This window comes from Agelaius phoeniceus, chromosome 11 (genome assembly GCF_051311805.1).
Source record: "Agelaius phoeniceus isolate bAgePho1 chromosome 11, bAgePho1.hap1, whole genome shotgun sequence".
Taxonomy (NCBI): domain Eukaryota; kingdom Metazoa; phylum Chordata; class Aves; order Passeriformes; family Icteridae; genus Agelaius; species Agelaius phoeniceus.
The window spans coordinates 3898061-3921863 of NC_135275.1; the positions used below are offsets into that span (position 1 = coordinate 3898061).

General features: G+C 46.2%; 1 protein-coding gene across 8 annotated transcripts in view; it reads left to right on the top strand.

The window, feature by feature from the left end:
* Window positions 1–238: 238 nt before the first annotated feature.
* Window positions 239–23803, top strand: part of RAF1 (Raf-1 proto-oncogene, serine/threonine kinase) — a 41805-nt gene continuing 18240 nt past the window's right edge. For 7 of the 8 annotated variants that reach the window (XM_077184682.1, XM_077184679.1, XM_077184680.1 and 4 more), the window contains exons 1-5: window positions 243–392; window positions 11285–11340; window positions 20186–20401; window positions 21054–21166; window positions 22163–22265. In XM_077184682.1, coding sequence (XP_077040797.1) covers window positions 20195–20401; window positions 21054–21166; window positions 22163–22265 — 423 coding nt within the window. In that variant the 5' untranslated portion in view covers window positions 243–392; window positions 11285–11340; window positions 20186–20194. Of the gene's footprint in view, window positions 393–11284; window positions 11341–20185; window positions 20402–21053; window positions 21167–22162; window positions 22266–23803 lie in introns of all 8 variants that reach the window. The other variant, XM_077184683.1, reaches the window with a different exon arrangement.

The window sequence follows — 23803 nt, forward strand, 5'->3', positions numbered from 1 at the left end:
CCACCGGCGCGGCGGCAGCGCTCATGCCGCTCTCCCAGGCCGGGTACCGGGCAGGGCTGAAGGCGCGGCGGCGGCGGGATCCCCTCGGGATCGCCTCCTTCCTTCATTCCTTCTTTCCCTCCCTCCTCCCGCCGCCAAACCCGCGGCGCCTCAGCCGCTCCCAAATGGCGGCGGGGCGGAGCGGCCGATCCAGGGCTCGGCGCTCCCGCGCCAGGCGGGGAGGCGGGAGCGGCCGGGCAGGCGGGCGCAGGGACGGCGTCGAGCGCCGAGCGGGCGATGGGCGGGGATAAATGTCTGCCTGGGCGCGGGGCCGCCATTTTCTCTGAGGCGCGGAACGAGAGGCGCCGGGCGGCACCGGGGCGCGGGGGACCCGCCGGGGGCCCGGGACACAGGTACGGGTGGCCGGGGAGCGCCAAGGGCGAGCGGGAGAACTGTTCCCCGTATTTCCTCTCTTTGCGGCGCTGCGTTCCGCGCTGGCGCCGCTCCGGGCTCGGCCCCGGGCGCGCTGACCCGGCCGCCGCCTCGGCCGCTCGGCCCCGGCGGACACTGGGGAGGAGGAGGAGAACTGGGCGGCTTCGGGCCCGCGAGCTTCGCGGCCGGATTGCTCGGGCCCGGCCGAGGGGATCGGTGCCGAGAGAGCCGGGGCGGGGCAAGGGTGCCCGAGGGTCGGGGGGAGCGGGGCTGGGTCGTGGCCGCCGCCTGTCAGCGCCAGCCCGGAGCCGCGAGGGTGGGCCTGCAGCGCCCGGGGGAGCATCCCGCATTGCTGGGGCCGTGCCCTGTGCAGGGACAGTGAACAGCGGGCATCCCGCATTGCTGGGGCCGTGCCCTGTGCGGGGACAGTGAACAGCGGGCATCCCGCATTGCTGGGGCCGTGCCCTGTGCAGGAGGGTGAACAGCGGGCATCCCGCATTGCTGGGGCCGTGCCCTGTGCAGGGACACCGAACAGCGGGCATCCCGCATTGCTGGGGCCGTGCCCTGTGCAGGGACAGTGAACAGCGGGCATCCCGCATTGCTGGGGCCGTGCCCTGTGCAGGGACAGTGAACAGCGGGCATCCCGCATTGCTGGGGCCGTGCCCTGTGCAGGAGGGTGAACAGCGGGCATCCCGCATTGCTGGGGCCGTGCCCTGTGCAGGAGGGTGAACAGCGGGCATCCCGCATTGCTGGGGCCGTGTCCTGTGCAGGAGAGTGCGAGTGAGCATCCCGCATAGGATGAGCAGTGGGATGAGCATCTCGCACAGCTGGAGCCGTGCCCTGTGCAGGGAGGATGAGGAGGATGAGCATCCCGCACAGCTGGAGCCATGCCCTGTGCAGGGAGGATGAGGAGGATGAGGATGAGCATCCCGCACAGCTGGAGCCGTGCCCTGCCCACAGCCGGGGCTGGGCTGTCCCGCTCTCCCCGGGTCCCCGCTGTGATGCTGTGGCTTTGTCCCTCCTGCGCTTCCAGCGAGGCTGCCTGACCCTCCTGTTAGTTCATCCATAGTCTGCTGAACTGGGAGTAGAAAACGCCTTTAGGTGTATCAGCACAACTGAATTCTTTCTACTTGGGCAGTCTTTGGTCTGAATTGCTCGCTTGATTATTTTTTGCAAGTTAAAATCCCTTGGACATTTGCAGTCAGGGGTAAGATTGAGTCCTTATCAGCTGTTTAGCCCTGCCTGTAGCAGTGGTGCTCTGCAGGAGCAGCCCCAGCCCTGTCCTGTTTCTGCCTCTCTTTCTCTGCAGCCTGCCTGTCCCACTCACCTGTGACAGCCCAAATGACTCGTGCAGAATTGCTTTCCTTCTTAGCCTTGGAGTGACATGCAGAGGTGCAGGGACTGCAGAACCAGTTGCAGTGGGATTCTGCAGCACGGTTTGTGTTCCAGCTGCAGCTTGTAGGTGTGCAGAAGCAGAAGGATCTGCAGTGGTGTAAAACTCAGCGTATTTCCTAAACTGAAGCCAGCTTAAAATACCTGGAGATGTTTTTCGTCTTAATCCTTCAGAAAAGCTCAGCTGCAGCTATTGCCTGAAGGATCACTGCATTGTGCCAAACTGGAATGAGCATGCTTATTCTTCAGGATGTGTCTGCAGTGTTGGTGCAGAAGCAGAGATTGAGTTGATGAATGTGAGAGTTAATTCCAGGCAATTCTCTTAAATCTCTTCTGGGGACACCCACTCAGAATGGAAGTGGCTTTAGTTTGGTTTGTCTTAATGAGAATTTTCTGCAGGCAAACCTTGAGGCTGCAATTAATCATGAAAGATGTAGGGATCTCTGTGTGTGCTCATGAAATGAATATGGTGACTGATTAATGTAGTAAGCAATTTAATCTTAGATTATTAAATCAGAAGTGAAGTAGCATTGTTGGGTTGGGGCAGTGATGCTTTCAGAGTCCTGGAATATGTTTTTCATATGGTTTGTTGCTATTCTTAATATTTTCAGGACTGGACAACATTGTGCAACATTGTAGATTAACCTGCTTTGAAGGAAAAGCTGAAAATGGCAGGAAAAAAGCCTATTTTTTTTTTTTCCGAAGAAGATCTAAACCTTATTTTTTTCAGTTTAATTCCTTTTCCATTTTTTATTCTTAACCAACAGTGCATTCTGTTCAAATGACGTATGAAGTCACTGCTGTCTCAGGGCTGGCCTTACTCTATCTTATTAAAAGAGCTCATTTTCTGAACCACAACCATGACCCACGGAAATCATTGCTCAGCACTTCTTGGTACGCTACATCAGCAGTAATTTCTTCTGGGACATCTCCTCCCCTCCTCCCTCCAGATTATTTATGTGCCTTTTTGTGCTGTTGGAAAAGCAGGAGTTGAGAAGAAAATCACGTTTTCCTTGTTGGAAAAACATTAAATTCAGAGCTGTTGGTTTCCAAGCTCCTGTAGGAGATGGGAAGCAAAAGCTGTTAGGTGGAATTATTTTCTATCAAAGAGCCTTCAGTCAAGATTCAGTGCAGGAGTTGAATTGATGTTTAAATGGTTTTTATTTTGCTCATTAAGTTGGTAGAGCAGTGAACTCGGGCAGTTGAGTGCAGGCTGGTGTTTGGGTCTCTGCTCACAGCCCAGTTCATTTGTGCTGCCAGAGTGGGTCCCTTTGCCACGCCTTTGTCACACCTGCAGCTCCCCTCTGCTGTGCTCTCCTTCAACACCCCGAGCTTCTGCTCCTCCCCTTCCCGTGCTGGCTCTGCTCCTGCCTCCCGGGGCTGCCCCTGGCCGGAGGGACAGACGGACACACGGAGGGAGGGAGGGAGGGATTTCCGTGGCTTTGGGCTCCTCCTGGGGATGTGCTCCTGCTGGGATGCCCTGGCTGATGGAGATCAGGGAATTCCCCCACGCCTCGGCTTCCTATTTCTATATCCTGTAGGAATGTCCTGTTCTTTGTGCCTCTGCCTAACTTTAAAAATGGGAAATACCCAGGAATTGCTGCAGGAGAGGCAGGACAATTGGTGCCACCAGTTAATGGGATTTGTGCAGCTGCATTTCCAAAACTTTCATGGCAGTTCAGGAAACAAATGAGTGTTTGGCCTCTGTGTGCAAATGGGTGGTTGAGCAGGATGATTGTGCTGTAAAAAATCTTCTAAATTAGAAACACAGAAATCTAAAGAGTGTGCAATGAAAAATAGTATTTAGAGTTCTGTTTATAATAAAATCATTAAATTGCATAAGTTAGTGATCTTTATTTGGGGAAGCAACAAAAGTCATCAAAACAAGATGAAAACTTGAGATTTACCAAGCACTGTGATTGAAGCATGATTTCAGTAAGTTTCACATAAGTTTAATTTGTAAGCAGACATGTTTACATCTGCATTGTACCGGTTCTGATTGATTTTGTGTAATTGCTTTGCAAAACCCTTTGGTGTTTTCTGGTATGAAATATATCCACTATATTGAATAAGGTTGTGGAAACATTTGTTCAGCTTTACAAATTAATTGAAAGAGGAGTTGATGTAACAGTAGAGACTTGGCTAAGAATTCTGAATTTATGACAAATTACCAAGGTATTTTAGCCATGAGCATGCATTAGCTCATGGCTTTTGAGACAGCATGAAGCAGATGCAATTTATTCTGTATGGGTAACCCATGTTTAGTGATGTTCTTATTTTTTTCTGAAGAGAAAGTCTCTTTTGGCCCAAGTTCTGTGAAAAATTCTCCGAGCTCTGCTGGCTCTTGCTGTGTGTGCTGTTTTTTTGTAAACAACGCTTTTGCTTTGAAAAGCAGCTGGCTCACGTTTATTCCTTTAGTGACTTGAATATTGTGTTTGTACTATAAATGTCATCTGTTTTACACAAAGTTGATTTTATTGCAGCACTGTGTACTGACCTTTTACAGTTTAATAGAATATGGTCATTTGTGTACTGAAATGCTGCAGTGCACACAGCAGATGAGGGTAAACAAAGTGCTGGTCTGGAGTCATTTGTAAATGAGAAAGGCATTTTCAGAGCTAGGAATTAGAGCTGATCATTAATAAATAGCATGTTTATAAGTATCCTATTGTCAGGCTTTGAAGTGATGTAGTCCATGTGATTGAAATGAGAGATTTTAGCAGCAGAGCCCTGGGTTTGTGTGGCACAGCAGGGTGGCCATTGCGGGGTTTGTGTGCAGGTGTCATTTCTCTGTGCTGCTCCTGGAGGCAGCAAGGGAGCAGAGCACGGTTAAATCAGAGCTCTTCACTTGAGGCAGAATCGCCTTCAAATCCCGAGTGCAGGTGGTGAGCGTGACACCCGTGCCGTGTTTGCCTCAGGAGCTGTGCAGTGGGACCTTGTCTCCAGCTCCGCCCTCTGAGCCTCTCCCTCTGTGTGTGCTGTGCCTGGATCAGCGGGCGCTGCAGTTTTTGATTCATCTCAGGTTCGGCTCAGTTTGTACCTGCCGTGCTTTCCCCTCCTGTGTGGCTCTCAGCCTCTCCCTCTGTGCCTGGATCACCGGGCACTGCAGTTTTTTCCCTTTACGTTTAGCTCAGTTTGTACCTGCCGTGCTTTCCCCTCCTGTGTGGCTCTCAGCCTCTCCCTCTGTGCTGTGCTGTGCCTGGATCACCGGGCACTGCAGTTTTCCCTCTCAGTTCAGCTCGGTTTGTACCTGCCGTGGTTTCCCTCACAGCTGTGGGCTCTCAGCCTCTCCCTCTGTGCCTGGATCATCGGGCACTGCAGTTTTTTCCCTTTTAGGTTTAGCTCAGTTTGTACCTGCCGTGGTTTCCCCTCACAGCTGTGGGCTCTCAGCCTGTGCGCTGCAGTTTTCCCTTTTAGGGTTAGCTCAGTTTGTACCTGCTGTGCTTTCCCTCACAGCTGTGGGCTCTCAGCCTCTCCCTCTGTGCTGTGCCTGGGTCACCGGGCGGTGCAGTTTTCCCTTTTAGGTTTAGTTCAGTTTGTACCTGCCATGATTTCCCTCACGGCTGTGGGCTCTCAGCCTCTCCCTCTGTGCTGTGCCTGGGTCACCGGGCGGTGCAGTTTTCCCTCTCAGGTTCAGCTCGGTTTGTACCTGCCATGATTTCCCTCACAGCTGTGGGCTCTCAGCCCGTGTTGTGCCTGTGCCTGCATCACTGGGTGCTGCAGTAACCTGAACCTCCTCACTTATCCTCCTCCTTACCCTAGGACTAGTATACGAATGAATTGAAGGCGGATTAGAATGAGCAGATTAACAGGAAGTTAGTCGAACTAAGACGGTTGATTTCAACTCAACAAATTATAGCTCCCACCCTATAACTTTCTTTATGTCCTACCTCCACCTAAGCTTCTACTCGGCCTTCACCCTAAGCAGCCTAGGCCTAGCCTTCCACCAAACCCACCTCATCTCAGCCCTACTATGTTTAAAGAGCATAATACTGTTTTCCCTGGTGCTTGATCACCGGGTCCTCCTCAGTTTGTACCTGCCGTGGTTTCCCCTCCCGTGTGGCTCTCAGGCTCTCCCCCTGTGTTGTGCCTCTCCCTGGGTCACCGGGTGCTGCAGTTTTCCCTCAGGTTCAGCTCCGTTTGTACCTGCCATGGTTTCCCCTTGCAGTTGTGGCTCTCAGCCTCTCCCTCTGTGCTGTGCCTGGATCACCGGGCACTGCAGTTTTCCCTCAGGTTCAGCTCGGTTTGTACCTGCCATGGTTTCCCCTTGCAGTTGTGGCTCTCAGCCTCTCCCTCTGTGCTGTGCCTGTGCCTGGATCAGCGGGTGCTGCAGTTTTCCCTCTCAGGGTTAGCTCAGTTTGTACCTGCCATGGTTTCCCCTTGCAGTTGTGGCTCTCAGCCTCTCCCTCTGTGCTGTGCCTGGATCAGCGGGCGCTGCAGTTTTCCCTCAGGTTCAGCTCGGTTTGTACCTGCCGTGGGTTCCCCCCTTGCAGTTGTGGCTCTCAGCCTCTCCCCCTGTGCTGTGCCTGTCCCTGGGTCACAATTTTCCCTCAGGTTCAGCTCGGTTTGTACCTGCCGTGGGTTCCCCCCTTGCAGTTGTGGCTCTCAGCCTTTCCCCCTGTGCTGTGCCTGTCCCTGGGTCACAGTTTTCCCTCAGGTTCAGCTCGGTTTGTACCTGCCTCGGTGCTTGTGCTTTCCCTCGGTTGTGGAGCAGCTGCCACGGGGGTTTTGGAGGCCGGGCCGTTCCCAGGGGCAGCCAGGATCGCTGTGCCAATGAGCCATTGGGTATTTTTAGTTCAGAGACAGGAGCTTGCTTCCCCAGCTCGCCCCTGGGTGTGCCGTGGGTTAACTGCACTAATTAAAGCTGCCTCAGAGGTTCAGGCGCTAAGAAATGGCTCTGGGCCCCCAGCAGAGTTTTCTGTTACATAAATGTCGCCGTAGAACCAGCTGGAGTTCTGAAAGTGGGGATTTTTGGAACCCTGAGTTGACAGATTACGAAGAGGGGGGTGCAGGATAGTGCAGAACTAGAAGAAAGATGTCTCCAATGCTTTCATAAGGGAAAACATTTAAGATATTCTATTGAAATAATTTAACCATTATTCTTTTAATATTTTAAATATTATAATTTATTGAAATAGCTCATATTTTAAATATGGCCAATTTTCCTTTTTCTCTAATGTCTTTTAGTCTGCTTCCAGTGTATGTCCCTGTCAGCTCTAGCAGTAATTTCTGCTGGTTTTTGCATATTCCTTTTTCTTGTTCTCAGCCATTTAAGTGTGTTTGCTCAAAGTCTGGTCATACTTTCAGTATTTTATAGTGGTTTTTCAGTCTATTAGCACACCACTAATATTAGCACTGCTCTCTTTACTCACTTGCTACCTGTGGCAGAGATGACTAAATGATCATTGGTTTTTTTTTATTCAGATGTTATTTGTGTATAATAAACTTGAGATTTTATGTAAGAATTTTTTGGTGAAACTGAAGGAGTGTGGTGGGGAGGTGCAGATGTGTGTACTCCCTTTTGTTTGTGTGGAATTGTTGCAGAAATGGAGCACAGAGAGAGAATCCTGCAAAGCAGAGCAGTTGTAGGGAAGACCATTAGACTGGAAGTGTTGCTGGGAAGAAAAAATACTGGTTAATCATACTTTAATTTTTTTTAAAATTCCTAATTTATTGCTACCCAAAAAATGCTATTTATATTGTTTCCAAATCATTACCATAGAAAGTACACTATTAAAAGTTTCTTGTAAAAGAGAAAGTAAAGTGGATTTTAATTCCGCTTAATGTGGAGGTAAGAGTGCCTGTAATTGCCTGTGCAGCTTTCACTTGGAAAGGTGAATTTTGATACATGGGAACTTAGGGTTGTTTAAACTTTACTTAGAAACTTTGTTCTAAAGTTTCTCTGAAAGTTGGCACAGGATGTGACTCCACCTTCACAGGCAAGAAGACATTTTCTTTCAATTCTTGAAGTTCAGAATTTACCTGGTAATTGTTAATTCTAAGGCTGCTGTTGGGTTAATATTTTCCTTATTTTGATGATTTCTGATAGCAATTGAATTCCTTCAGGTCCGATCTATTGCATAACCCCATTAAAATATTTTTCATTTCTTGTGTATTTGTGTTGTAATTTGATGTGTTTGGTTTTTTTTTTTTTTTGGTGAAACTTGCACTATAAAATTCATGCATTCAAAGTATGGCAGAAATGTCTAAACTCTCTTTACTCTTGATTTTGCACGAGGCTGATGCTTAGTTTTTAAAACAAGGACACAGTGCTGGGGCTACTGTATGCAAACAACAAACATCTCTGATTATTCCAGGGCTTGCAGGTTTCAGGAGAGGTGAATTTACTGATGATCAGTCAGTTTTTCTTTAATTGAGGCAGAAAAGTGTGAGAGCACCTGTGCCAGCTCAGTGACTCCCTGCTTTTCCCAGGCTTTGCTCTCACTGTGCCTCCAGTGGCTCTGGGGAGCTGTGTCCAATCAATCCTGCTGTGGAGGAGGAGCAGGCAGGAACCTGTTTGTGGTGCTGAGATGGGAGGGTGCAGCTCTCCCTGGTGCCTAATTAGAAAGCTAAGCACTTTTGGTCACCTGCAAGCCAAGCTGCTGGCTGTGGAGCAGAGTCTGTGCTGGTAAAACAGCATTTCTGCCTTTGTTTGATCCCTGGCCTCACAGCTGCAGTGCTCAGCTTGGGCTGCTTGCTATCTCTGTGTGGAAACGTGGCAAAAACCCACGGAGGGTTCAGGGCTGGGGAGGGCTTGTGCCAGGCTGCAGAAATGGGATAACAGGAGTTCTGCAGGGGGTGGGTCTGGGGCTGCCAGAGAATGCAGTAAATTAGGGAGCTTCCAGTGTGCTGCAGCCTAAAGGAGCACCAGAGTGTGCCAGGCTCTAATTTGATGCTGACATTTGACAAGGAATACACTGAAGTGTGAGTGACATCAGCCCCAGGTGTGTGCTGGGTGCTTTGGAGCAGGTGGAAAGCTGCCACAGGCAGGAGCAGTGCTGCAGCAGAGCCGTGGGCTCCCAGTGGTGCAGGGCATTGATTGCAGCCCAGAAACAGCCCCAGCTTCCTCTGGGATTTCTGCAGCCTTTTGGGTTGCCTGTGGGACCGGCTCACTGCAATGGTGAGGTTATAAAAAGAGAGCCAGCTGATGTTGCAATGTAAGCACTGCCCCTGTAGTGGAAAGACTGTCCTTTGGCATGCTCCCTGCTGCTATTTTTACCTATTCCAGTAAGATCTGCCCTTGTGATGTTGAATTACAGGACACTACCTGGAATCGTTTTCTGTTACAAAGTGAAGAAAATGTTCAGTAAAATTGGGCAGACTGACATAAAAACTGTCTTACACTGAAAAATATTTTTCTTTTCTCAGCACAAAACTGTGACTACAAGAGATTCTTTCAGGGTTTTTTGCATATTTTATGTCTGGCAGAGTTTTTCTTTAAATTTTGGGTTCCTTTGTATATTGATTATTTTCTCTTTCTCAATTTCTCATGTGGAGACTTTGAACAGGCAGTGTGAGTTTTAAAGATGGGGATTAACAGTGTAGCCCAGGAATCAGTGGAGTATGAGGTTTTTGTCTTAATTTCTAAAAGGCCAGGCTGATGTTGACTAAATTTTATTCTGTATTCTTGCACACTATAGGAAATTAACATTTCTTTTTTTTCTGGGAGTAAATTACCAGCACTTCCAGTGACAAAATGCTGTAATATTGTGGTGGAAAGAGGAGCAAACAGCAAGAATGCCCTGACAGTGAGCCAGGGGGGTCCAGTGGCACAGGTATCCAGTGGAGATGTGTGCTTGCTGAAATGTCTGACATTTGGGATTTCCTTACCCCAAATACAAGGTGTATTTTCTAAAACCATCAATCCATAGTTCAGGAGTGACTGACACCACTGAAACCCAAACCTCAAGCTTTTGTGCTTGAGGCTCTTTGTGCCTTTAGGAGTAGGTTTGGGGCAGAGTCTTTCCAAGGCAAGGGTTTGAGTGATGAATTTGTGTGCTGGCCTTGCTCCTCAGAGCAGCTCAGGTGGAAATCCTGCAGGACACAGGGGTTGTCCTCTCCCTCTGCTCTGCCTTTGTCTCATTGAGCAATTCCAGCCAGGTTCTATTGACTCTCACATCTGCAGTAAACTGGGCTTTTTGGTAACTCTCATTCCTTAAACCCTCGTGTTTGCCAGTTCTGCTAGCAGATGTTCTTACTGATTGTTTTGTCATGTGTCTCTTTATCTGTCATGAAAAAAAAAGTAATTTTTCCTGTCTTCTTGCTGTGGTGGCAGATAGAAATACTGCACCTGCTTCTTCAGCCTATCACACTTCTTTTATGCTGTGCTGTATCTTCTTGATTTATGCATGAGATTTCTTTTTCTTCTTACAGATTTTACTGTAAAAATGCTTTGGGTTTTCATTCTGTAAATGAAATTTCCCCATCAGTTTTCTCTCCTTTTTTTTTTCATGTAACATTCTCCATTTTAGTGACTCACTGCCATCTCTTGTATTTGGTTATAACTAAAGATCTCATCTTTTCCTCTGGTGTGAGAAAACCTGAATTCCTTCCTTGTCCTCAGTCTCCCTGCTTATCTTTTTCCATGATGGAAAGCATATTTACAGTATTTTATGTGCCACATTCCTTAATGTTTGTTGGAGACAGCTGTGCTAGGTGGAAGCAGGGTCAATCCACAGTTCAGGGTGTCAGTAGATTCCACTTTGAAAATGACTGAACATGGCTCAAGGTGGAGGTCCCAGAGCATTGATCTGGTTTCTTGTTAATCTTTGAGAGTTTCCTGGTTTGGTAAAATCATTGCAGCTTCTTTTTATTTATCCATTTGAGTTTTTTCCCCATCTGCTCTGTCCAGAAGAGAGGATACCTGTAACCAGAAGTGAGCTGCCAATATAAAATCTCTTGTTGATTTTTTTATTGCATTTTTTTAGAAAGACATGAGGAGTCTTGGTCTGGAGAAGAGAAACCTTGGTGTGGGGATGATCCCATCAAGATTTCTTCAGCTTCCCTAGGAATTCTCCCTTTTACAGTTGCTGCTTTATGCGAGATACAGAGAGCCTTCAGAGGCTTGGCTGCTTATTACTGTTTGTTTGTTTTGTCTCCAAGATTTGTCAACATCTGTGAGTCAGCAAGGTGTTTGTCTGAGTGAGGAGCTGACGTCTGAGAAGGGACTGTTCAATCCTGTTTAATTTTTACTTCAGCGAGTTTTTAGCTGAAGATTTTTTAGCTAAAAGATTTTTTTCTGATGTTCTGGAAGAAGAATGAAATGCTTTTGAGCTGGGTAACATTTGGTGGTTGTGCACTCTGTGTCTCCTTACACTGAAATGCTGCATGAAATAAAGGCTGGCAGACCCTGAAAACTCTGAAAGCAGAAGGATGATCATTTATCATTGCTGGCATTTTTTTGTTATTTATTTGGTATGTAGTGCATGTATATGTTTGTCTGTTAAAATGGAAATATCTTCTGGTTTTTTGTCTTCCACAGATGATGTGCTTCATCCTTTTGTCATAGGACTTCATTTGCTGAAAGGAAAACTAAAGGTACAAATAACTTTCTCTTGTCATCTTTCCCTTCCTCCTTCTCCTGCCCCTTCCTTTCTTTGGAGATTCCTGAACCTTCCCTTCAGGGGGGGAAACTCAGCTCAGCCCCTCTGTGCTGGGATTCTTGCACTGCTGCTCAAATCCACTTTTTGTTTTTTGAAAAATGCCCCAGAATCCATCTGGAGCTGCAGTTGTTACAGGATTTGCTTTATCAGAAGTGTGTATTTAACTTAGCTCTTGCTTGAGTCAGTCTCCCTGGATATTTACTTTGCAGGGGAAAAGCCCTTCCTCAGTTTAGAACTTCAGCTCTTGATATTTGCCTGTCTTTTCCAAACAGCATTTGCCTTTCCACACAAGTGCAGGTCTGTTGGGACTAATCCAGCCCTAATGTAAATCTGTCTGTGGCATTATCTTCAAACTCTATCTCTGAAACAAAAAGGCTGCTATGGCACTTTGTTAAGTAAATAAAAACCCACCCAAACCAGAACTGTAATTTCATGGGTGTATTTAATAAGATAATGTTAAAATGGAGTATAATTTCTTTTGGAGGCTCTCAGGACAGTAGATGTTTGACATAGTCTTAAGTATTTTTTCTTGTATACAGTCTTAAATTTTAAAGTACATTCTGTTGTTATTTGCCATTTCATTCAGGTTTCTTGGCAAGTACAGGTGCATGCAAACCATGAAAATAAAGAAGGAGAAGTCCAGCTGTTCCCAGTTGCCTCTTGCTCTAAAATATGAGGGAGAGCCCTTTGTTCATCTCCAGAGGATCTCTCCAGGTGCTGTGTCCCTGTGCCCTGCCCTGTGCCCGTCTGGGTGATGTTTCCAAGCTCTTGGAATGCCATTATTGACCTCCACGTGGCACTGCAGGGCTGGCACAGAGCCCACATTTCATCACATCCATTTACTGGCTGCAGTGAAAGCAGGGAGCACCTGGCCAGGCTGGATGTACAGATTTTAATTCATGTCATGAATTCAGCCTTGCCTGTGCTGTGCAGGGCTGGTGAACAGCACCTTGCAGGTCTCTGTGCAGTGAGATGTGAGCTCCCAGCACCTTCTTTAATAATCCTCAGGCTGGGCTGTTCTCAGTGCTGCTGCATTTCCTCCATGTGGCTGAGGGAGGACAGAGCCAGGCATTCTTTGTGCTGAGGTTCTCAGTCACTTTTTTGTTTAATCCTTGAGAACTCGTGTGGGAAGGGCATTTGGTGGATTGCTGACATTTGAGTAACTTTTTTTCATCCTTGCTGTAAAGTGGATGAGTTCCAGGCAACTGCAAACACAGTTTGGGCCTTTCAGACTGGGAACAATTGGCATGAGCAAGTGCAGAATGCAAATGGGCACATGGCTGGGAAGGTATGTGCACTTGATTGAGAGATTTGGGGGAGAAAAAAGGCTCCTCCAGGGTTTTGACCATGTAAAGAAAGACAGAGCACTTGGAGTCCCACTTCTGTCTGCAGAAGAGATCTCTCTGTGGATCTCCCTTTGGAGAATTTGACAGAATTCAACATTATGGCACAGAAAGAAGAATGTGAGTGGCAGGACTGTCACATAATGTGATTCTGATACCAGCAGCTATAAAAATCAGTGTTCAGTGCTTTTTGTTTCTGGTAATGAGTTTGAGTTTACTGAATTCAAAAAGGAGCACGACTTAAATATCACTTCAGCTTTAATAGTAATAAAGCAGATGAGATGAAAGATTATGGAACATTATACTAGAAAGAGAAGTGGAAATTTTATTTGATGACAGAGTTCTGGTGCTTTGTAAGGAAAACTTGTACAAAATCTATGAGCACTTTGCTTGCTTGCTTTTTCCTTTCCTGCTGTTTCAATAGCAATTCCATCAACTCATTTGTGAATCTATATAAACTCTGCAGCTGTACTTAAATCCAATTTCAAAACACTCTGACTGATTAGAAACACCTGCTGCATTTAACTGTTTACCTGGGATTGCCTTTTTGCTTTGGGAAAGGCAAAGCTTTGGATTCTGTATCCCTCTTTTAGATGCAGGGTCTTCAGTGCTCCTGTTTCTCTAACGTAGAAATTGTGGTTTTGTAGGAAAAATCAGAGCTCCACATTTGAATTTCATAGAAATAATCATGTGGGAAAAAAATGGGTGACTAACATGGGAATGATCTGTGTGGAAAGGACAAACCAAACAGATCTTCTGGGGTCTGCCTGGGAAAAGTGGCCCTGAGCTGTTAGAGCCAACAGAGAGCAGGCAGAGGATGGCCAAAGGTGCAGATTGTTCTGGTGAGCAACTCCTGCTCAGCAGAGCCCAAAGTACAGGTGCTGCAGCCAGGCAGTCTCACTGGGGCTGTGCTTACTAGCCAGAGTTTTTATCTGACAGCAGCTTTTAAATCCAAAAAGATACTGATCTCGAATGAATAATAAATGAATAAATCTGAAAGCAGGTTGAGAGTTGTATTGCTTGTGTCCTCCTTACTCTAGGGCCCCCTTGTTGGAAAATCAGTGTTATTTTTTTTTTCCTGAAGGCTGAAGTAGTGACTAAAAGCAGAATATTTCTGATAAATAAAGAGCTGAAAAGATACTTCCAAGATCAGAACAGCAGAGGCAGAAATTGTATGTGTTTCTGTTGGTTTTTGTTCTGTTTGGTTTTTTTCCCTGAACACTGACATTTCCTTCTGTTAATTTTTAATTTCTGTCAGTTGTCTAAGGGAGGAATTTGTTTTTTGGCATTGATCTCTTAAAATGAAGGGCACATGAAGGAAAAGCACCAACCTTGTAGATGTGAGAGGGATCTGGCCTGGGTTGTTGCACTGATCCCAGCTCATTCCCTGCATTCATATTTCCATAGATCACAGCTTTTTTTATTCATATAGGAATGGGTCCATATTTATCCTCTACTGCTCTGAAAAGCTGCTTTTAAAAAATGCTGCTATAGATCACAACAGAGATTTGTCTGGTTTGAATTTCTGGTTTTCTCCCAGATAATTGGTCACCCAAGCAATATTAGATCAATTAATTACTGTATGGGAGAAGAAAAAGCCACAGTTCAATGGATCATTGATCTTTTTGTGCCAGAGATGCAAACTTTGTTTCTAAGCAGCTTTTCAAGCTTCTATTTACTGATAAAAGTGTTCAGTTTGAAGTGGATTCTGGACTTTGTTCTGTGCTGGTCTGTGTTTGTAGGTGTATTCCATGAAACACAAAATTCCAGGAATTTGTGGGGATAAAAATGGCAGTGCCTGTGTGCTGGCAGGGGGAACTGTTTTGACTTGTTTTCAAAAACAACTTTGGGTGCTTGTTCCAGAAAGAAGCAAGGACAAAGTAGCTAAACTTTGGAGTGAGAGCTCAGCTTGGTAACTTGTGAACTTTCAGCCTAACCCAGTGCCAGTTCTGGCATTTCCTAGGGAGGGAGAGTGAAACTTTTAACAGCTCACACCAGCAATTTGTCCTGCTGATGGGAAAGTCAGAGCAGCTTCCAATACCTTCTGAGCTGGAGTGAATGACATGAATGTATTGATTGTGTATGAGTGACTGATCTCCAGGAATCTGGTGCTGTCAGATGTGCACATTCCAGAGCTTTTGGGTTAATACTTGTTCCAGTGATTCATGAGCAGAATCTGTAATGTGTGCAAAAAGCCCTGATGAAAAGTGCACTCTTGGTCACAGTGTGCAGAAGTCCTGGGGGACTTGCAGCAGTAAATGACATTGGTTTCATATTAAATGTTCAGCCTAAGCAGAAAAATCATCAGGATCAGTTTCCCAGCAGTCCTGGATCTACAAGGAGAGTGTGTCTGGTCTGTCTGTCTGTCTGTGCCCCGACACGGGCAGGGCGGTTCTTGGGTGGACGCGTTTCAAAGGACGAGTCTGGACCCTTCAGCTTTTCCATCTTCAGATTGTTTATTGTTTCTTATCTACAGAATTTTCTGTCTGTCCAGCAGAGGTCTGACCTGCAAAGCAGCCAAGGGCACTCTGCCCACCCACGGGGCGGTCCTGTCTTTTTATACTAAAATCTACGTACATGATATTTACCTTTATTTCCCAATGCTTTTCACCCATGTTGGCAAGTGCACCTTCACCATGAACCAATCCCCAAGTGCCAACATCACCACAGGAGATGGAGGACAAGAAGAAGAAAGAAGGACGAGACACACCCTGATCCCTCCATCTTGTCTCCATAACCCCCCTGTACCAAAAACCTTAAAGTTTATATTTCGCTCTATAAATGTGTCCCTTTTACACCCTTCACTCCAAAGTGATTCTCACGTCCTCAAACTGCTGTCACTTCTGTGGATGGATCAAAATCAAGCCACCAAACACTCCTGGCAACATTCCAGGATTTCTGAGACCCCCAAGGGTTCTCCTGGCATCTCTGGACATCGGGAGTGATGTGCTGAGTTCTCACAAGACTGATGTTCTTTAATATCTTCAAATATTCTTTGAATGCTGCTGTTGCAGTTTGTCAGTTGGAGAAAGGCTGTTTGAAGTCATTTTCATGGAAGTGATGAGCTGCAGGAAGAAAAGATTTAAAGAAAATTTTTAGAAATATACATGAAAACATCCAGCTGGCAGTGGATTATTTGAGCATGGCATAAACATAAATCCAGTATCTGGTAATGATTATGTGTCAGGAATATGCTTGTAATTAATTGAAAGAGAGAGAAAAGCAATTTTTTTTCTGGAAGAGACAAACCTAAGAAGAACCATAGTTATGAAGGCATCATTGTAAAATCTTTCCTCCTTTATTTTAAATTAAATTTCTCTTTAGAACAGAGTTTCAAACATCTTTTCACTGGAGTGAATTGGTGTGGATGCTGGGGGAGCTGAGTGTGGTGAGTAAAAATGCCTTTAATGAATTTACTGCTTGGAGCAAACTACCCAAAGGGAGTAAAGCTGCTGGAGTGAATTGGTGTGGATGCTGGGGGAGCTGAGTGTAGTGAGTAAAAATGCCTTTAATGAATTTACTGCTTGGAGCAAACTACCCAAAGGGAGTAAATCTGCTGCCAGGGCCCTGCAGGGTGGGCTGTGCTTCACTTACCTGCTCAGGTGGGCTCACACCTGTGGCCTGGGCTGTTCTCCCTGTGCCCATCCAGGGTTCTGAGGGAGGCAGATGAGTGTGGATGTGCAGGGTTGGGCTGTCATTTAATGTCACTGCTGTCAGCCCCAAGCTGGTCACTTGGTGCCATGGGAATGCTCTCTGTGCCTGCAGGAGCTGCTGCACTTCCAAGGGGATGGGTTTGTATAGATATTTATACATTTCTTTGCACTGGAGGGCAGCAGAAAGGTGGAAGTCATTCAGAGTCACCTCCTAAGCAGCAGCTTTCTGTCTGTCTGTCCTTCCATGAGAATACTCTGGAACAAGGCCTGAGAAGTGAACCTGGCTGCCCATGCTCTGCCAGAGTTGCAGTGTTCTCAACCAGACTGTTCATGGCCTGGCTCAGGAGGTGTCTGGGGGGCCCTGGAACCTCTGGCACCCTCAGGGGCTGGCTCTGAATAGTTTGGGTTTCTCAGGTTGGGTTTCTGCAAGGAGCTCCACCTTTCCAGCTGCCAGCCCTTGTTCAGTGGGTGCCAGAGCAGGTTTAGCAGCTTTCCAGCAGGGATTCCCTGTCTCTCCCCAGGAGACTGTGAGGATCTGTTAAACTTCCCTTCCTCTCCCCTGGCCCTCCACCCCCAGGCCTCTTGGCAGGTTTTTGCCAGCTTCAGGCCAGCTCTGACCTCTGTTCTCATCCTGCTGCTGGCTCTTCCTGAGTGCCCCAGCAGCACCCTGAGGTTGGGGAGGAGGAGAGCTGAGCACGGTGTGTGTGGTACATCCATTTCCTAGGGAAAGAACTCAGCACCTGGGGCTGTGCAGGGTTGGGCTGTCATTTAATGTCACTGCTGTCAGCCCCAAGCTGGTCACTTGGTGCCATGGGAATGCTCTCTGTGCCTGCAGGGAGCTGCTGCACTTCCAAGGGGATGGTTTGGGAGCAAACCCAGCCTGGCAGGCACTGAACCCTCAGCCAAAAGAGGTGGCAAACCCCAGTGATGGCAGGAGAGAGCAGGGCAGGGGGGACTGTGCAAGGCATGGCCAGTTCTGACACTGTGCAGCACTTGTGAGGCAAAGACCCTGGGAGAGAAGGATGCAAATGCCTAATTAAAGGTAGAACTGACATTTGGGTCTACAGAGGCTGAGAGCAGTTGCTGTCTGTGTTTTCCTGTGTGTGCAACACCCTTAAAATACATTGCTGGGATCTTCCCTGGTAGCTGTGCCTCAGTGTGCAGGGTTTGGGGGAGACAATGCCCTGAGAGCAGGGAAGTCACTTTTTGGCTATTTTTATCTTTTGTCAAAATGCAAGTTTGAATTCTTTGTCATTTCCTGCTTTCTCTGGATTTTTTCAGGAACTGTTGGCAGCATATCAAAATATTAAATAGAAGGGCTGGAGTGTTGGGGTGTTGTCAACTTCTGTCAGCAGGGACAAGGAGATTTTGGTGGCTGTCCTGCAATTCCTTAGCTCAGCAGAAAAATCAAGCTGGGCTCTTCTTTTTGTTTAGTTTCATCTGTTAGCTGGAAGGGTGAAACAAAGGAGTTTGCCATAGGGGTTAAGTTAAGAGAAGCTCTCTGGGTTTCATCTTTCCCCTCTTATCTAAGAGTTTATCTCAGTTTTTATTGCTGCCATCTCAGTAGTTACTCTTTCAGCTGCCATGTGCATTATGTGGGTGTTGTAACTGAACATAACTTGTTTTTCACCTTTCTGGTGCCTAGGAATTGTGAGATGTGTGGTGAACTTGGTTGTATTCCTCAGTTTTAGCTCTCATTTTTCAGAATGTCTCCGTGTCTTCCTATTCCTTATTCCTTTTTTTACATCAAATATAAAACTCTTGTCATTTATGTGCTATGGATTGAAAAAGAAAAAAAATCCAAGTATCTCAATCCTGTTAGATGACTGGGCATGGAGTTTAAATCTTACTGACATTTAAACATTTGGAACTTTTGGACAACTGGACCTGCAGAGCTGATGGATTGAGGAGTGGCAGGGGTTGGCAGGAGGAGATATTCAGGAACTGGCTGAAAGTTCCCTTTGAGGCTGAGGTTCTGCTGCTCTGGGCTTTGCCTGTGGTGGTAATGACTTCACCTAAACCAAACCTTTCTCTGGAACTTTGTTGTTGTTGTTACATTTCCTTTCTGGCTGCTGGGCAGATCTGGCTTGAGGTCTGCACCAAAGGTACTTGCAAATGTGCTGTGAAGGAAAACACTCTGAAATTCAGCTTATCCTTCTGGGCACCCCAGAATGGACACTTAACATTAGTGGAGATCTTTTTTATCCAAGACTTCCATTGTTTTAACTCTTCAACTGAAACAAACACTGCTGCTTTTTCCCTGACATAAACATGAGGAAATGTATTGGAGGGCTCAAATAATTTGCAGCAAAGGAGGTGCAGGACCACACATGAGATGAGACTTGAGCAGCTGCTGCCAGGTGCTCAGTCAGTGTTGGGTGTTCTCAATCAGGTTGTTTGATTTCAGCTTTGCTTTTGCCTAATTTTGAATCAGATGTTTGAGTATAATTTGGAGTTCAAGCTGCATTGCAGTTGGGATATCTGGGGCAGAAATCCAGTGATGCCTTTACCTTTGTCCCTGCATGTGCAGAAATGAGTGCTGCTTTGGAACTGTGCAGAGGGAGGGGGTTGTTGGTGTCCTTGCACTGGGAGGTGTTTGTAAAATCATAAAATGGTTTAGGTTGAAAGGGACCTCAAAGCTCATCCAGTGCCACCCCTGCCATGGCAGGGACACCTCCCACTGTCCCCAGGTGCTCCCAGCCCTGTCCATCCTGGCCTTGGGCACTGCCAGGGATCCAGGGGCAGCCCCAGCTGCTCTGGGCACCTGTGCCAGGGCTGCCCACCCTCCCAGGGAACAATTCCTAATGCCCAATATCCCATCTAAACCTACTCCCTGTCAGTTTGAAGCCATTCCTTGTGTCCTGTTAATTGTAAATAATCCCTCTCCATCTTTCTTGTTGGCTCCCTTCAGGTACTGCAGGGTTTCAGCTGGGTCACCCTGGAGCCTTTTCTTTCTCAGGCTGAACAATCCCAGTTGTCCCAGGTTTATTTGTGCTGAAACACAACTGAGCATAGTGGGTGTGAAGGTTGAGAAATAATTTTTTGGTGTTTCACACTATGTAAATTGTGATAGTATTTAAAAAAACCTAAACAACCAAAGCCTCAAAATCAGTGATAAAAATAGATTCCTTAATTCATTCTTTTCATTGTAATTCCTGTTGAGTCTCTTTTCTTAACAGTCTGGGCTAATGCCTGTGTGGCATATCTGGTTTTCAGGACTGTTGTGCTGGCCTCCTCCAGAGCTCTTTATTCTGGTGACCAGGGAGGGTTAGGGTGCAGATCAGGGAAAGGTTCTGGCCCAGAGGGTGCTGGGCACTGCCCAGGGAATGGGCACAGCCCCGAGGCTGCCAGGGGTGGAATTTAATTATACTATTAAATCCCAGGGTGGGATTGTTGGAGTGGCTGTGCAGGGCCAGGAGCTGGGCTGGGTGATCCTGTGGGTCCCTTCCAGCTCAGGATATTCTGATTCCATATTCTGGGCACCTCTCTGAAAGCCCCCCAGGCACTGATGATGTAGATTCCCCTGCTGGTGAAGTGCTGTCCCTGAGGTGTTACACATCTCTTGCTGCTTGTCTGTGTGTATAAAGTGAAATGCTTTCAGGAGCAGGCTGATTGTGCAGCTGTGGGTGAGCTGGACCTGCAGTGTAGCTTGATCACCTCACCAGGCAGGGCAGCTCCAGATGCTTCCAGAAAAGGCTGAGATTTGCTGTGTGAGGAGGAGGAGGCAGCCCCGCTCCAGAGGGAAGGACGTGGCTGTTTCCCTGACTCTCCCAATGTTCCTTAGGCTGCACCAATGGAGCACATCCAGGGAGCTTGGAAGACCATCAGCAATGGCTTTGGGCTGAAGGATTCTGTCTTCGATGGCCCCAACTGCATCTCCCCCACCCTGGTGCAGCAGTTTGGGTACCAGCGCCGCGCGTCCGACGACGGCAAAATCTCGGATACGTCCAAAACCTGCAACACCATCCGCGTCTTCCTGCCCAACAAGCAGCGCACCGTGGTGAGTGGGGGCTGCCTGCAGCTCAGCACTGCTCTCCTGCTCCCACTCCCTGCTCCTGCCACCAGATGTGCCCTCCTGAAGGGTCTCACTGGGGTTGAGTGATGCTCAGCAGTTGGTTGGTTTTAGAGGATGTGGTTTCTTTTGGATGTGTATTTTGAGAAGCTCTACTGCTCTGTCTCAATGCTGTGAATTTTCTAAAGCACATGAGCATATTGCACATGGAAAGGTCATTGTTGGATGACCTAAACAATGGTGCCTGCATGACACTTCTGTCATTTTCCTCACTTGAAATGTGGGGGTTAAAGCTGAAGTGAAACTTGTTGAGGGAACACTTCTGTTCAGTTTCTTGGAGCTGAGTGTCCCTAATAATAAATAGCCTTACTCAAAGTTTCTTGAAATCTAAATTAAACCTTTTTCTGTACTGGGGGTAGCTCCATTTGCCTGCATTTCTCTTCCTTCTGTAGGCTGCCTACTTGTGTAAAATCCTGTTTCATAGAAACTCAGAAGTCATAAAATGCCTTCAGAATGTCCTTTGCAGGAGTGCACTTTGTGCAGCTTTCCTGGAATTTCTTAAAATGACAAAATGCTCTTGGAAAAGCCTAAAGGAGCTGCAGCAGTGTGTAAATGCTTTGTTTTCTCCCCTTGCTGCCAGGTGAACGTGAGGAATGGGATGACCCTGCATGACTGTCTGATGAAGGCTCTGAAGGTCAGGGGGCTGCAGCCAGAGTGCTGTGCAGTGTTTCGACTTCTTGCTGAACCAAAGGGGTAAGAGGGAGATTTCCTCCCAGGGAGTGTAAAAATCTTGGGTTTGGAATAGCAGCAGTAAGGTTTTCTTCCCCTCTGGCTGATTTCTTTTAAAGCAGTTGGGTTGTGAGCACTTTGTGTTGCTTTCTTTGCCTTTTTCTAGGGTAACTCTGTCAGCTTTCTGTGTATTGGTAATTTCATTTTTGTTTGAAAGCTAAATATTGAAAATATTTAAAGTGGAGGGGTTCCCTCAAGTGCTTGCAGCCCCTTAGTGAGGGTTTTGCCATGCTCTAGATGAAGTGATGCCTTCCTTCATGTTTGAGGTGCATTTCTGTGCTGCCTTTATAGATGGTAAATTCAGTGCCAGTGATTCTTAGCCCACTTCCCTGAACAGTTTTATGTGCTCAGTTTTAAGGCTCTGCATTCCTCTACAACTTCCCAATATTTGGATTTCAGTCTCACTTCAGATATTCCTTATTTATTTGTAGGACTGAGGGGATGCTACTATTAAATCCCAAATGATTGTCCTCCAAGCTGAGGGAGTGAAGGTATCTCATGGAGTTAATGCACTTCACACCTCTCAGGCTTGGCATTAAAGCTCCCTGCAGCCTCAGGCATTTGTGGGGTTACATCTCTGAGCTGCTGAGGCCATTCTGGGGTTACCAGTCCCTGCCCAAGCTCCTAAGAATGGATTTTGTGTCACTCATGATTTCTGTTACATTTATAAGGGTATTTCTGTGACTCCATTAAAGCTTCCAGGTGCTTTATGTCAAATATTTTATAAAGAAATACCATGTTAAAAATGAGCAGAAAAAGAGGTGACTTGCAATATATTCCAAGTTGCCTCTGATTTTTTGAGTGGAAGACACTGAGATCTGTCCAGCTCACTGTAAGAGGTTAGCTATGCTTTTCTGGCTATTTGTTCTCAGTTTACTCAAGAAAACTCACAAAACATAGTTGTGGATGAGGCCAGACCTCTCTCCAAGGTGATTTTGTTGTCCCCATTTTCTCTTTCAGGAAGAAAGTGCGTTTGGATTGGAACACAGATGCTGCCTCCCTGATTGGAGAGGAGCTGCGAGTGGACTTCCTTGACCATGTCCCACTCACCACTCACAATTTTGTAAGATTTTCTTTATTCTGCTGGGAATTTCATCAGTTGAGCCACAGATTTGGCCAAAGAATGTTTTGGCCATTAGAAAGCTTTTGACTTTCTGGACACAGGGATTTTCAGAAGTTGGGGTTGATTCCTTCAGCCCTGTTCCCCACCAATTCCATTCCCTAAATATCAATTTGCAGTGAAATGCCAGAATTGTGATGATTCCCCTGGGGATCCCCAGGTGTCACAGACTGTCCAAGCTCACACTGTGCATGTTCTTCACAGGTCTGATGAGTGCCATTTTTATTTTACATAAATACCTGTGTCTGTAACTGTTGTGGTAAGATACCCATGTCTTTAAAGTCTAGAAAAGGCAGAAAATTTGCATTTTCTCTGTGTCATCAGTCAAAAAAGGCTGGATAAGTTCAGCAGCTTTACTGGACTGATGGTCCAATGTTTATTTGTGCTGTTCATTCTGCAGGTAATGACATTATTTTGTGAGCTAATGCTGCTTTGTAATTTGATAGAGTGTTCTATGGGGGAATGAAAGGCTTTACTTTGTAGTCCCTTCTCAAAAATGGATTATTTATTCCACACAAAACAAATAAGTAGAAGGTGGTTTTGTGCTTTGTAGGTTTTTTAAGAATTTTTAAAAATTATTTTTTTTTTTTATGAAGAGATAATGCCCAACTCCTAACAGTTTTACCTTGTATTATTGTCTTCTCCTTGGGAAGGAACTCTCTTCCCATATTTTAGCTTTTTTCTTGTTTTGTTCTAGAAATACATTGTGGTAATCCTAAGTCCTAAATGATTGTCATTTACATCCATTAGAAGGGTTAGGATTGATTTGCAAAACCTGAGAGTCACTTTACTGCTGCATTACATTTAAAAAAAAATACAGAAAATGTCATCTGCAGTTGGTCAGCAGAAAATGAATATTTTTCTCCAGGTCTGGAAGAAGCTAAAATTTGGAACCCTCCTCTCCAGTAGGTTATGGAGGAAGAAACCCCTTGGTTCATTTTAATCTTTTCATACTCCAGAAGCTTTTAAAAAACCAAAGTAGGCTGCCATTTAAATAAGTACAAATTCCTTCTATTATTTTGATTACTAAGAAATGTATTTCTCATGCAAGGGATATTGGTTAGTTGTAACCACCAAGAGTTTTGGCTAACAAAAAAAAATGAGCTGGGCCTTCCAGTCTGATCCTCTTTCACCTCTTTGGTGCTACTGGAAACAAACACAACCCTCAGCTCTTGGCTCACACAGCTCTGTCACCTTGCTGAGCAAAAACATCATTTTTGCATTTGAAAGAACACTTATTCTTTTCTTTTTCTTTCTTTGTTTGTTCTGTAAATAAAGCCTTCAGTGTTTCTGGACTGCCCAGGTGTCCAACCAACCTGGAAATCCACTCTAGAATATTTGAGTGTGGTTTTAAGCTCAGTAGCAACCTGGGGGCTCTTACAGCATTTTACCATGGTTATTTATTTCTTTTGGGCTCTGACTGTCCAAATGTCAGTTGATGAAGAGGTAATTAGCTGGGATTAATCCCTGGCTGTGTTTTC